Raw genomic sequence first — 14,566 nt, 5'->3', positions numbered from 1 at the left:
CAGTAAATCTCGCTAGTACTTAACTAGTATAGCTTTACCAGACCCTTACTAGTATGATTGAATTAAGGTTAGTTAACAAAGCTATCTAGATTGCCGTCTAAGGGCCTTTGGTGCAAAAATATAGGAGGGTCGATTTAAGACTGAAATATTTTTTTGCCTTTTTTAATGCCCTACCTCTACCTTAAATAACGTACTTTTAAAAATCTAATCGATTATATAACTACTTTTTAAGAATATTTATATAAAAACCCTATAGTATAAAAGTAAGTTGTTAAAATTACAGGTAGAAAAACGTGAAGTAACTTTTTTAGGTCGACTCGTGAGATTTAGAGCAACAAGTTTAGATAAAGTGCGACCGACTGCCTATATCTAATATCCCATATAATATAGCTACAACGTCGTTATTTATTGCAATAGATAGAGAAGCTAAAGAGCTTCTACCTTATAGTATTTTTATAATAACTTAATGTTATAAAGGGGTCAAGATACGGCAGTAAAAAAGGCAATTTTGGTATATTTTTGATAAAATGCGATCGACTACCCATATCTAATATTTTATATAATATAGCCACAACGTCGTCATTTAGTGCAATAGATAGAGAAACTAAAGAGCTCTTACCTTGTAGTATTTTTATAATAACTAAACGATATAAAAGGGTCGAGATACGGCAGTGAAAAAGGTGATTTTTTAACGCTGCCTCGCCTAGACGCAATTCTATCACAAAATCTACCTAAATTCTACCTAGTTAACGGCTTTATATTTTAATAAAAATCTAATTAATTATAGAGGAGACTAGTCTAATTTAGCTTATTAGCTTATTAGGTTAAATAGGTGTTATTAGGGGGTCAAATATATAGGTAAGAGCGTCTCTTATACAAAATTGCGAAAATCGAAGTCGAGCACCATAGAGTTCCGCACCATAGGGCCTCAGACGGCAGTGCAAACTAAAGGTCGGTAGATAGCTAATTGGTTGAAAAAAAGTGGCGTTTTTTAGGATGGAGACTAGTGATACTTTAGTATTAGTAAGTGCGCCTTTAGTTTGCCTTTGCCGTCTAAGTCGCTTACTAAGATAACTTTATTCATATCTCTTTGCTGCTAGGCCCTTCTACAGCTTAAGCGTGGTATTACGTGCACGCCCTCCCACTAAAGAAATACTTTTCGTTTTCCTGTTTTTCGGTTCCATTTTCGGTTTCCTAAATCCCTAATCCTAACTTCGAAATATCTAGTTATATTTAACGTTTAGTAAAAACAAGTAATAATGGTCCAACAGAATAAATACCTCTTACGCTACCTCTTCTTCTATAGATATACTCTAAATCCTTCTACGGTAAAGGGTAATCTACCTTATATTTGCTAGGTTAAGTTACGGGACTTATATCCTTAAAATATACTTTAATACTACCATATAGCCAGCTACTTAGATAGTAAGCCTTCTACTACCAGATTTCTATTAATTATTTAGATCCTAATAGCATGGAGCTAATATATATATCTCTTTTTATCTAGAAATGCTATTGCTTTTATTAATAAACGAATTACCACAGCGCTCTAAAAGTTTAGCATTATTACAGGCTGCGGAATATAGATAAGAAGCGGAGTCTTATATTCTACTAGAAGCAGGAGCTAATATCTAAACAAGGGACGATTTCGGTCGGACGCCGCTATTACTAGCTATGAGTAACGGTCACGAGGCGGTAGTAAAGCTACTTCTCGTACTAGATAATATTGATCTAAACTCCAAGGATAAATTTAGGGCTACGCTACTGTTATTAGCTGCAGAATATAGAAGTAAAGCAGTAGTAGAGCTACTGCTTATATAGGATGACGTTAACCCAAATCCTAAGAGCGCTCTTAAAGATATACCGCTATTATAGGCCGCGACAAACGGGCATAAGGGGGTAGTAAAGCTACTGCTTGCGTAGGATAGTATTAGCCTAAACCCTAAAGGCTTCTACAATTAAACACCGCTATTAGCGGCTACGGAACGTGGGCACGAGGTAATAGTAAAGCTATTGCTAATAAAGGATAGTATTAGCCTGAACTCTACTAATATTAAAGGTTAGACTCCGCTCTTATAGGCTATAAAGAGTGGACAAGAAGGGATAGTAAAGCTACTACTTGCGTAGAAAGGCGTCAACTCTAATTCTAAGGATAGTAATAGTCGGACACCGCTCTTATGGGCTGCTTAATAGGCACGTAAGACTATAGTAAAACTATTACTTAAGGACGGCGTCGACGCGAAATCTAAGGATAAATATAGTAAAACGCCGTTATAGTAGGCAGCGGAGGGCTAGCATAAGATAAGAGAAATATATTTATTAAATACGCGGCTAGTAGGGTTAATAGATAAGATATATAAGCTAGTGGTTTAGTTGCTGCTTAGAAAGGATAACAATATAGACTTTAATACTATATATACTTGACTTTTATTAGAAGACTAGTTACTAAGAAAGAGCAAAGGCTGCGGTTAACTTCCTTATGCTAAGTAAACTGTTGTCGCTAACTCTAGCATCATTCTCTCCCTCGTCCTTTCCCTACCTATCTCCGTGCCAGCTGCCTCCTAATTTCGCATTGTATTAAGTTATGGGAGCGTAGCCTTATCTAAGAGATATCTAGCGATCTCTTAGCAGATCGCGTAAGAGCCCCGCTATATTAGAACCTTATGCGTTATAGAATAAACTAAAACTAATAGGTATAATTAGTTATAGACCTAAAAACGCTATACATCTACGCTATTTATTAAAAATTTACCGCCCATTTCTATCACTTACTATCTATAAGGGGATCTTGTAGACAGGGGGCTATAAGGACACGATTGGAACAAGATAGATTAGTAAGAGAGACGAATCCTTAAGGAGGTAAGGCCTCTGGGATCGTGGAGACTATATACTACAGGTACGTGCCTCCGGCACGTAACCGGCGACTATTTAAGGGGCGTCCGGGGGTTATCCTAAAGGCAACCCGAGGTGTCCGCAATAATATCCCTTACATTACCCCCCCCCTTCTTGCTGTCGGCCCCTAATCGCCATTACCTTGCGGTAGGGAGATTATAAGGGCTTGTCCCGGAAGAGGTTCGGAGAGATATTAGAGAGGTATTAGTATGCCACTGTATATTATCTATTTATCTAACCCCTGCTTTAAACTCCTAAAAAACCTTAATAAGGGAAAAACGTAACTGGAGAAAAGACGCGAGGATTGCTAGGAGACCTATTAGAAGTCTACTAAAAGCATGCCGGTGACTACCTAGGCTAATATAGGGATTTTTATATAACTTTGCTTCTAAGCCTTTATGCCAGTCTATAATTAATTACGAGTGTTATAGGCAATTTGGTGTTCCAATATAGTTCTATAGAACCTTTTGGTATGGGATTTAACGTATAGAGCCTTAGCTTGCCGTCGTCTTTAACTACTAAGATATGGTCTATAATTCTTTCTCATAATCCTTTTCTTATAATCCTCTGCGTCACTAACGCATTACTCCTACATTTGCCCTCAGGCTATTAGATGCGGTTAAGGTATTAATTAGTTAGTTAAAGAGACTTGTCTCTTAAGATTTAGTATATATGGTTTCAAATTTAGTGGTCCTATGCTGTATATTTGGTGTAGCTCTACTGCCTAGCAAACAGGGACATTTCGCGATGGCAATTGTAGCTATTATGCGATTGTTAAGAACGTCTATAACGTTGTTCTTTAATACTATAGTATCGTTTTAGGTCTAATTTAACCTATATGCGTCTTTAATTTAACGTCTTAATTGCCTTCCCCTGGCCGCGTAGTTAGTTTTTGTAAGGAAGTAATGGTCAAATAACTTATACGCGTGTTTCCTTCCTTTTAAATAGCGCTATTGTAACGGAGTTATATCGGTAAGGTTGCGGCTATTTACTAAAAGGGTATTAGACGGTAAAGTATAAGGACACCTTTACTTATTAAGCAGCTCCTTTTCCTTAACACCTTACTTTCCCATCATTAACCTTCGTCTAATTTTGGACGTATCTTCGATATATTATTAAGATTTTCTTTTTTTCCATTAATAATTTAATATACCTCTTCGTTCTCCTGCTAACTGCTCTTCTAAGTAGATTCTATAGCGTATCCTAGCCCTACCTTTGCACATAGAACCCTAACCTTCACTAACTCACAACTGGTGCTGGTCCTACCTAAATAATTTTACCTACACGTCTTTAAAAGACTAGAAATCTAATAATAGGATTCTGGAGGCTTGTAATAAGACGTACTGCGTTAGATCTAATACCTTTAGTCCTTATAATCGATGTATGCGTACCAAGAGCGGCAGTTGCGTTAAGGTAAGCTTTTCTATTCTTAATAGATTTCCATTGCTAACTTTAAGCTTTAATAGCCTGGGCCTAAGTGGCGACGTTCCTTTAATGTCCTTAACTACTATATCGCCCGGGCTCTCTCTTATTTTAGCGTAAATACTAAACAACTTAGCCAAATTTAAAACTATGCCACGGCTATCTACACTGCCTATAATTCCTAGCAAGCTAGCTAGTAATGCCTAATGCGAGAGCAAGGTTGGTATACTAAGGATAGGGTAAGGGATAGGGGTAATAAGAAGAAGGTTGCTGTCTATTATAGAAAGGAGTTCGCGCATGCGCGTTAAGTTTCAAAAGAGCATAATATAATACGTTATTAGGTAGGTTACCCTTCGGATACTTGCCGGATAGGTGACTAATAGTTGCCGTAGTAAGGTCTTGGTAGTTCTGGACTATGCCAGCTAGCTAATATCTCTGTTTATTCTAGGCTTAAGCGTATCTTCATTAACTATAAGCTTACGCCGCAAGAGCTTCGTTGGTATTGGTTTGGACCTAATGTTAGTGTTAAGCGTTTAAGAGTCTCTGCTCTAGCTACACCTTATCGTCCTGCCCCTATTTTTATGCCTACTTATATACCTACCAAGGCATCTAGATCCCATTCTTGTCAGCTATTACTTAGTGGCCTAATGGATACTAATCCTACTCCTAATAATAAGGCGTAGTGGCTTTTCAGATTAGGTATTTGTGGTTTAGACTTTTAGGATTCATTCTTGTATATAGTAGTAATTAAGGACCTCGATTAGGTGCTTAAGAAGGCCTTATAAGGCTTTCGGAAAGGACTTAGAAGCCCTAGAAACAATGTTTTTGGTATAGATTAATAAATGGGAATGCAATTCTAGCAAAATGCCCTATTAACTCTATGCTATATACGTGAAAAGGCTAAGGACCCGTCCTGCCTCAGGCCGTAGCCCTATCCCTATAGTTTCCGGAGCCTATCCGTTCTATATCCGATTTAACCTATTTACTCTTTTTGCAAGCTTTCTTTATAGGTCGTAATAACACCATAGTATTAGAGCGCTTTCTATGACTTATAGATTATAGACCTTAGTCCTAATATTCTTTTAGAATATCTTTGTAATAATTAAGGTAATCCTCTGGTTCCCATATAGAGTTCTTAGCGGGCCAGCCTAGCTATTTAACTTCAAATTAAAGCTTGTTCTTGATAGACTTATAGTATAGTATAGCTTTAACCTTGTACTGCTCGCCCACCACTTTAGGGTGTTTAATTAGACCTAGACGGAAGTTCTTTTCTAGCGGTGGTCTATGCTATGGCTCTAGTAGGTTTATATAAAACACTGGATATATACAGGCCATAGATGGGGGTAGCTGAAGACGATAGGCTAGCTTGCCAATTCATTCCTTAACTTAGAAGGGACCTAGGTATCTTATATTGAGCTTCTTTAATAGTTAACGGGTCTTAATATTCGTTAAACGTAATAGAACCTCATCGCCTACTCTAAAATACTTGTCTTAGTGCTTGCGGTTATACCAAAGTCTCTACTGCTCTTAGGCATCTTATAGGCTCTGCTTTACATACTTCTATTACTCCTCCTATTTCTAAAGGTATCCTTATACTCTCCGGTAAATGTCCTTGGACTTCTTAGTAGGATCCTATAACTAATTATGCGGCCTTAGCTAGTAATTATTAGGTATACCATTAAACCCAAATAGTTAAACGCTATAGGCAATCTGGATTAGTGCATACTTATACAATATATATTGCTTTAAATTGTAAGCATACTCCGCGTATGGAAGTAGCTTGCACTAGTTGTCTTACTAGTAGTTTAAATACATCCGTAGGTAAGACTCTAGTTCCTAGTTCTAGCGTTCTGTTTACCTATCCATCTACAGGTAGAAAGCCGTACTATACTAGTAGTCTATCTTTAAATGGAAGCATAGATCTGACCAGTACTAACTTATAAAGACGCTGCCCCTATTAGTAATAATAGAGTGCGGCTAATCTACTTTAAGAAAGCATTTCTCCTTAATTAGGTTAGTAAGCTCTTATACGTTAATCGTCTTATTAACGGGAAGGTATTAGACGTACTTTAAAAACCTATTAATAAGTATAAGGACCAAATCGTATGTTTGTTCTTAGCTATCTTTAGATAGTAGGAGATCCGTAATAAAGTCTATGGCGTAATGTCGCTATAGCTTACTAGTGGGGGGAACTAATTTAAGTAGACCCTATGGCTTATGCCTGCGGATCTTATATACTTAACACTTCTTATAATAGCTAATGTACTCCTTTGCTTCCTAATTAAGCCTTAGCCAATAGTATTTGCGCTAAAGTAATTCCACTATTTTTGCTTGACCATAGTAGCCGCCTAGAGGATTATTGTAATTCTTTATAAGAATCTTCTGTCGTAGATTTGCTTCTTATGGCACCTAAACCTTACTACCTCTACGTAGTAGGCCCATCGGGTCTAGTTCCTAATGGTGGCGCCTAGTAGCTTCCTTTCCGTCATATTTCCGGTCTACTTCCGTATTAAAAATAGCATAGGAAGCGTCCCTCTGTTATACCTTACGGATAAAATCCGTTAACCCTTCGGATAGTTCCCAGGTAAAAGCTATTTCGTCCTATACTGCTCTAAGTACAAGACTAAATGGTACCATGGATCTTGCAACTCTTTAATACGCGTATATTAGGAAGGCCGCTATAAGGTTAAAATCCTTTAGTTATTATAGGGCTCCGAGTTCCAATTACTCTATAGCTTTGCTATTTGTTTAAGGGGATAGCTTAGTAATTAGAGATAGTGTATTACTAGGTTCTAAGAATATATTAGGGACGTCCTATCTAGGTATATTTAGACCCTTATTGGCAACGGACCGGGTACTAGCTAAAACGTTAGTGGAAACCGATAGGGCTTGCACCGCCTAAGACTTAGTGCATAGAGCTATAGGTGCTTAAGCATCCCACACCTAAAGCTTGTTCTATAATGTAGGGAGTAAGATATCTATTATTTATTTTCCTTCTCCCGTTTTAAAGCCTTTGGCATAGTCTGGCCGTCATAACGGTCTATTAGTAGGGTTGTTTTCCCTTAGCTTATATTTAATCTCAAAATCAAATTATACGAGCTCCTCTGCCTATCTGGCTTATTAAGGTATAAGCTCCTTTATAGTTATAAAGTAGCGTAGATTATAGTAATCTAAGAGTATATAAGTAGTATAGCTTGTATGCTTAAGGTAGTGTCGCCACTGTTTAAAGCAGTTAACTATAGCCAGTAGTTCCTTATCGTGGGTATAATACCTAACTTTAGGTCCCTAGAATTTTCTACTATAAAATGCTACTGGTCTCTAATAGAGCTAGGTAGCGTCCGGATGCCTATTAGGTTACAACAGAATACTAGTAAAGGCGAAATTTAATATATTAGTAATTATTATCAATAGCTAATCTAGGTTGAAATGCCGCAGTAATAGAGCTTCTATAAACTTTACGCGAAGTTTCCAAAAGGCCTCCTAAACCTTTTTAGGCCATAACCATAGCTTATACTATTTAGTTGGTCCCTTTTTAGTTTTCTTCCTTGCCGCCTTCGAGCTTTTTGCTCCTTAGGTTAGGTCTTAGGAAGCTTCCGTAATATAGTCGGATAGGTATCGGGCGACGTCCGAGTAGTTATAAATAAAGCGCCTATAGAAATTGGCAAAGCCTAAAAACACTTAAATATCCCAGTAGCTCTCTAGCTCCGGCCACTTCTAAATCGTCTGCACCCGTACTAGGTCCATAACTACACCTATAGGCGTTACGATATAACCCAGGAACTCAACCTACTTAGTATTAAAAATATACTTTAACGCCTTAATATAGAGGCCCCAATCATCTAAACGTTCTAGTACTTCGTGGACGTGTTATTCGTGTTAATCCTCGTCTTCTAAGTAGATTAAGATGTTATCTAAATAGATAACGTATATGCGGTCGACTAGTCCCCTTAAGGCTCTGTAAATATACAATTGGAATATTATAGGCGCATTAGCTAGCCCAAAAGGCATTACTAGATACTTAAAGTGGCCGTATCGGGTCTTAAAAGCGGTCTTTTACTTATCCCCTTCTTTAATACGGAGCCTATAGTAGGCGTCTTATAAATTTAGCTTTGTGAAGATCTTCGCCCTAGATAGTTAATCCAGCATTTCACTAACCAGTAATAGTGGGTAACGGTTCTTAATTATAATCTTGTTAAGACCGCGATAGTCTACATATAGCCTTATAGTTCTATCTAGTTTTGGGATAAAAAGGATTAGTACGCCTAACGGCGACTTACTAGGCTAGATCCACCCCTTTTCTAGTAACCTATTAAGGTACTCCCGTAGGATCTTAAGCTCTTTACGCAAGAGGTTATAGATAGAAAGGTTTGGCGGTTATTTACCTTCTTCTAGATTAATTATATAATTATACTCCAAGTTCTACGGTAGGACTTTTACTCTCCTACCCGAAAATACCCTTAGTAAGTCCCTTAGGCCTACTGGGATATTTAACAAATTGGGGTTACGTTCGTCCTTCGCGTTATCGTTGGGTAGGTCCTAGAGCTCCCTTAGAATACTTACGGGCAGCGTCGTGCGCTATAGTAGTTGCTTATATATAGTTGCTACTATACGTCGAACCGTTTTATACGGTAGCTAGTAGAGGGTAAGGAACTCCTTAACGCAGCGTTTGAGGTGCCGTAGTATGCTCTTTGTATATTGCTTAAGCTAGAGTAATCTATAGCGGTTAAAGTATCTCGTGAGATCTTTAAGATCGCCGCCTCCCTGTAATATCTCCGCGACCTATCTAGTAGTTCCCCATAGGGTCTCTATTATAGAGGGGTTATTACCTATACTAGGCTTTATACCCATCTTGCTACTAAATAGAGGTTGGATTTAATACTCCTTTGGGTGTAGAGCGTACACTATTTCGCCTAAGGCTACATTCTCTAGGATGTCCTTTAGGCTTATTAGTAATATACGCCCTTTTAAATCTTTATCATTCCACCATTTAAAGGCTCCAGTCTTAAAGCGTATCTTAAGATCTGCTTTCGCTAGCCAAGGGTATCTAAGGATAAAGTTATAACCTACGAAATCAGCCGCCTAGAAGGGTTACGGGCTAACTACCTTAGTACAGTTATATATGTCGGCTACTAACACTATAAGCTTATAGGCACTATATAGTTTAATCCGATACTTATCTAGGAAGCCTATAATAGGTTTCCGCTACCTTTATAATAGGATAAATTTATACTCTTTTACTAAATTATATCGTATAAGATTAATTTCGGCGCCGCTATTATATAGTGCTTAGAACTATTATACCTTACCTATAGGGAGTGTTATTTTTAGCTTAACAGCAATACGGAGAGTCTTTCCTTCCATATCTTGCCCTAGTTATAGCTAGGAGAGGTCCGCGACTAGGGCTTTTCTTTTTTTAGATTGTTAGTGCGGTTATCGCCCTACTTATTTTTCTAATAGGATCTACCTTTAGAGTTTTCTCTTAACTTCTTAGAGTATTTCTATAAAGGTGCTAAACGGGTGTCGGGTTGGCCCTAGGAGTCTTTCCCGTTATTTAAGGTTTCTAACTTTAACCCTTTTAAAGTTCTCTTTAAGAACGGCTTCTTTAAAGGTTAGGTCTGCCCTACGTTACTACTAAAGTGCCCGCGCTTTTAGTGACCCCCCGGCTTCCTGCCAGAAGAGGTCTGGTTCCTTACCGCATCCTTAGCATTTAGAACCGCTCGTTTAAAATCCGCATATACAGTAATCCGTAGTAGGGCTTCTACGCGCTTTATTTTATCACGAATTACTAACTTAATTCTAGCCTAGATAAATCTAATCTTCTCCTTCTTATAAATACTACCGTCCTTATTTTTAAAGGGCTTTAGATCTATTTATTAAGTATAAGTTTCTATAAAGTTTATAAACTGGCGGAAGTCTTAACGGTCTAGCTGCGTACCATTCTAGAATTGTTTTATATTATTATATTATATAATATACGGATCTTAGGTCCAACCCTTTAGAAAGGTCTATAGTTATAGCCATATTATAATTTACTCTTTATTAAGTTAATTAAGCGTAATCTAGTTTAGCAATCGGTCTTTAATCTTGCTGATAATCCAGCGTATACGCTCTTTAGTATTATCTCGTATTATTAGCATCTTAAAAAAGTTATCTACCTCGTAAACCTAATCGTCTAGCTATTAGGCGTTAGGTCTATAACGAAGTTCTAAACTATTAAAGGCCTTAGCCAGTCGGTCTATATCCTTTTTCTATTTATTACATAGGTGCCTCTCTAAGTCTTTTATACCTCCTTAGGTAGGTACTAGGTAGCCCCTAGGAAGCCCTTAGCCTTAACTAGGTTATAAAAGAATTTATCTAGCTTAAATTAGACCCTACTAAATCTAAATTTGCCCTTAGAGGGTTTTAATATATTTATTAATAGCTTCCTCCCGTATAGCTTTTAAGAGCCTTGCGACAGCTTCCTAATATCTATCTTAAAGGAGATCGGTATAGGGCTCTTAACCTTCCAAACTTGGGCTTAGGGAGGCTCCTGCTATAGAGGTAGTATTAGTACTAGTAGCTAGTATAGGCTTCCTAACGGGGCTTAGGTCTTAAGTTAATAATTAGCTTAGATTACCTAAAGGGGTAGGCCCGCTTAGCTTATAAGCAGTCTATATACTGCCACTATGCTAATTATAGGCTAGTAGTCTTCCGGGAGGGTTCCGGTTAGTTCCCTAGTCAGATATATTAGTATATTCCTCTAGCATTTCTAGCTTAAGAGAAAATCTTAAAGTCACCTCTAGCGCTTAATCTTCTAATTGGCCTAAGTGGGGCTAGAGGGGTTTTAGCTACTTTCTAGCAGTATTATAACCGTCGTAGAGGGTGTCTATATTTTCCTTAGCGTTGCCAGTAACTGTAGGTATACGAGAGTCTTCGAGCTCCTAGAGCATCTAGGTATTAGGGCTCGTTTAGCCGTCTTACCCAAAGGGTTATATTATCGCAATCTTTTGCTATCGGAGGGACCTTCCTGCCTTTGCGCGACGGCTTTCTATAAAGTATCTGTGGAGTTTCCGTTTAGGTCATCGTAAGATTTTAAGGGAGAATAGTAGTTATAAACAAATAATATAAACAAATAATCTAGTCCTTAAAGCCGACTGCCCTTCTAAAAAAGAATAGGAAGGATTTAAATATAAGGGGATCTTGTAGACAGGGGGCTATAAGGACACGATTGGAATAAGATAGATTAGTAAGAGAGACGAATCCTTAAGGAGGTAAGGCCTCTGGGATTGTGGAGACTATATACTACGGGTACGTGCCTCCGGCACGTGACCGGCGACTATCCGAAGGGCGTCCGGGGGTTGTCCTAAGGGCAACCCAAGGTGTCCGCAATAATATCCCTTACACCATCCCTTTTTAAAAATTTATTATTTGTTGTCCGTTTTTAAGTAAATATGCCGCATTTAAGATCCTGATTTATGTGGTCTTGGCGCTTAAAGCAGCACCGAAGGATTAAGCCGTAGCGCCCATATTATTCCCACCTACGCCCTATACCTTACTGTATTCGCTAAGACCGGAACAATAGAGCTTTTTTTTTAAAATTTAGGAAGTTACGCGATGCTATTGCCGCCAACAATTAAACTTTTAAATTTATTATTTACTGTTTCTTTAAGCGTTTTAATAGCCCTTCTAATGGGCCTTTAATGGGCCTATTCTGCCTTCGATTAATAAAGGAATTATTATTAGCTCTCTCTATTATTGCCATCTCCTTTAGTTTCTATTTTTTTTTACCTATAGTAGACTGCGCTAACTCCGCGCTTTAACAGCTACCTTTAAACCTTCACTAACTGTCCTCTAAAGTGCTTGCTTATTAGATTAAGCCTAAAGCCTTAACGTCTGCTATTAGAGACATTTTTTACTTTCTTTAGGCGTAAGATAAATATTCCTACGAGCATCCTCAATCTCGGATTTAATTAGCATTTATCCTTCTACTTTTAATTTACTATAGATTATAGGCGACCCACTATTTCCCAAAAGGACTCTACTATTGGGATTTTAGCTTATTTGCAACCACGTATTAATATAACATGCGTTTCCTATTACTATTAAATCGCAGTACAGAACCTAAATTAAAAAAGCGATTAAATAAGTAGGTTTACCTAAAATATACCTATAACTGCTCCTCACCATAATTAGGGTTATGATGGTGCTTATAAATAATTTATCCAAACGAGATATATGTCCGGTTACCCTTTTTCTAGCCCTTACAATCGCCGATGGCGTTATTAAGGGAATCTGAAGTGTATTAGATCTATCTCTACTCTAATCCAATACCTTAAATAGATTCTTCTAATTATCCTTTAATGCGGACATGAATAAGGTTTCTATACTGCGACTGATATGCCCTATAGGGAGTGTAGCGGCCAACTCTATAATAAAACCAGTAGTGCTGCAAGATATAATTAAAGAGCTCGTAAAACGCGGGTGCTATAAGCGTATATTGACGGCCTTGCTAAAGGATAACTATAGAGCCTATAGGAAAGAAGTAAACGCGTGGAAAAGTAAGGCAATATATTATTTGTGTAGTTCCACACTAATATTTTAAAACCAATAGAAGCTGTTAGACAAGCTATTACCAAGTTAGTTATATTTGCAAGAGGATAAGAAGAGCAAATTTTAAGCCTTTTATGGTCGAATTTAGTTCCTATAAAGGTTACTAGTGCTTAAACTTTTGAAGCTAAGCTTAGGGATATCGAATTGCCTTAAAATCTTAAATGTTTACTAAAATATGAGCCCTTAAGATACGAAGTTATTTACAGCTTTTATCGTAATTGGCATTATACCCTTAGTAAAGCTATTTAACCGTTAGTGGAAATGGCAAATGGCGCATAATATACCGTTTATTTTCCAGAGGCTAAGCCCAATATTATAGGTTGCTGTTTATAGTGTAAAAAGCGCCTCTTAAAGTAAGACTTTAGCTTAGTACAGGAAGGCGTTTACTTATCTTTTTAATAGGATTTTAATAAAGTTATATCTACTCCGTTGCTACCAAGAGAGTAAAGCTTTAGCTACTAGGGAAATTTTAATAGCGCGACTTAAAGACTGCGTACCAAAATGCCTTTGGGCTGGCTGCTCTACTTCATTTAAGTATACTAGCATTAATGTCGCTAAATAGGTCGCATCCTATATTACTAGCTATTTGCTATTTACGGCCCTAGAGTGTTGTTTATAGAACAGGTGCCTCCGCCCTGTAGAAAACCATATTAAGCTTAGCTTACACCTCTTTTAGGACTATAGCGTTCTATATAAGCTAACTTTACTAATAAGCGTATATTTCTGCTATGAATATTCTCTATAAATAGAATTAGACTTAAATTGGGCTAATTATTGTTCTGGCTACCTTTAAATCCCTCCTATATTCTACGGCCTCGTATATACTTACGGAATTGTCGCTATTGCTAGGCGCTGCCTATTTTGCTTTAGCTAGTTAGAATATCGACAATTTCCAGAGCTGTGTTACTTTAACGTATATATTAATTAGCATATAAATAAGTTACCTAAGGGGCCAGCAGACTGTTTAGTATATGAGTATACCTCCCGGAATCCTTATAAGTTGCGAAGTCACTTAAACAAAATCCATAGAGTTTATTTTATAGGTATAGGAAAGAGCCTAAAACGTAAAAGAGAGAGAAATAATGGAGGAGGAGATATATAATTTTACGCTAGCAAGATATAATATTTATTAGACATTTAAATAATATAATACTATTTTACTTTATAATTATTCGCCATATATTCCTACTTAACCTAAATTATAATAAAAATATATTTATATCCTAGTTTCTAAATTTATTAATTTTGTTTTTAGAATATATTCTATAAATAAAATCTAGATCTTAGTTAATGGATTTAGAATATAGTTTCTTAAACGGCTTAACTTTATATATATATCTGCTAGCTAAGCCGTTTTTACTAACTTCTTCACATAGCTCTTTTACTCCCTCGCTTACTTATAAGGCTCCCTTACTCTATTATAAAGCCTCCTTATCTCTATATAGTTGTTTAGGAAAAATGTATATATTTATCTTTATAAGAAGCCCCCTAAACTTTCTTAGACTATGACGCCTATACCCTAGACGTAGAAGATGCTACCTTATACGATTAACTAACTGGGCATTTAACTAGGGAGACGAAAATCGGCATACCGACTATTAATTACCTCCGGCGTATCAAATTGTTCCTCAGGAAAGCCTGGCTAAGTTTAACTCTAACTAAT

At 37.1% G+C, this 14,566-nt stretch overlaps 1 protein-coding gene across 1 annotated transcript; it reads left to right on the top strand.

Annotated features, from left to right (window-relative positions):
• Positions 1-1,638: 1,638 nt before the first annotated feature.
• On the top strand, positions 1,639-2,277 carry K441DRAFT_589415 (uncharacterized protein; the record flags this gene model as incomplete). The annotated part of the gene is made up of 2 exons (XM_067644768.1): positions 1,639-1,797; positions 2,203-2,277. Coding segments are annotated over 2 exons (234 nt in total), but the record flags the coding sequence as incomplete, so codon positions are not given.
• Between the last annotated feature and the right edge of the window lie 12,289 nt (positions 2,278-14,566).

This window comes from Cenococcum geophilum, assembly GCF_001692895.1.
Source record: "Cenococcum geophilum 1.58 unplaced genomic scaffold K441scaffold_70, whole genome shotgun sequence".
Classification (NCBI taxonomy): domain Eukaryota; kingdom Fungi; phylum Ascomycota; class Dothideomycetes; order Gloniales; family Gloniaceae; genus Cenococcum; species Cenococcum geophilum.
Note: the sequence above shows the minus strand (reverse complement) of the source record. Positions and strands in the feature narration are given on the sequence as shown.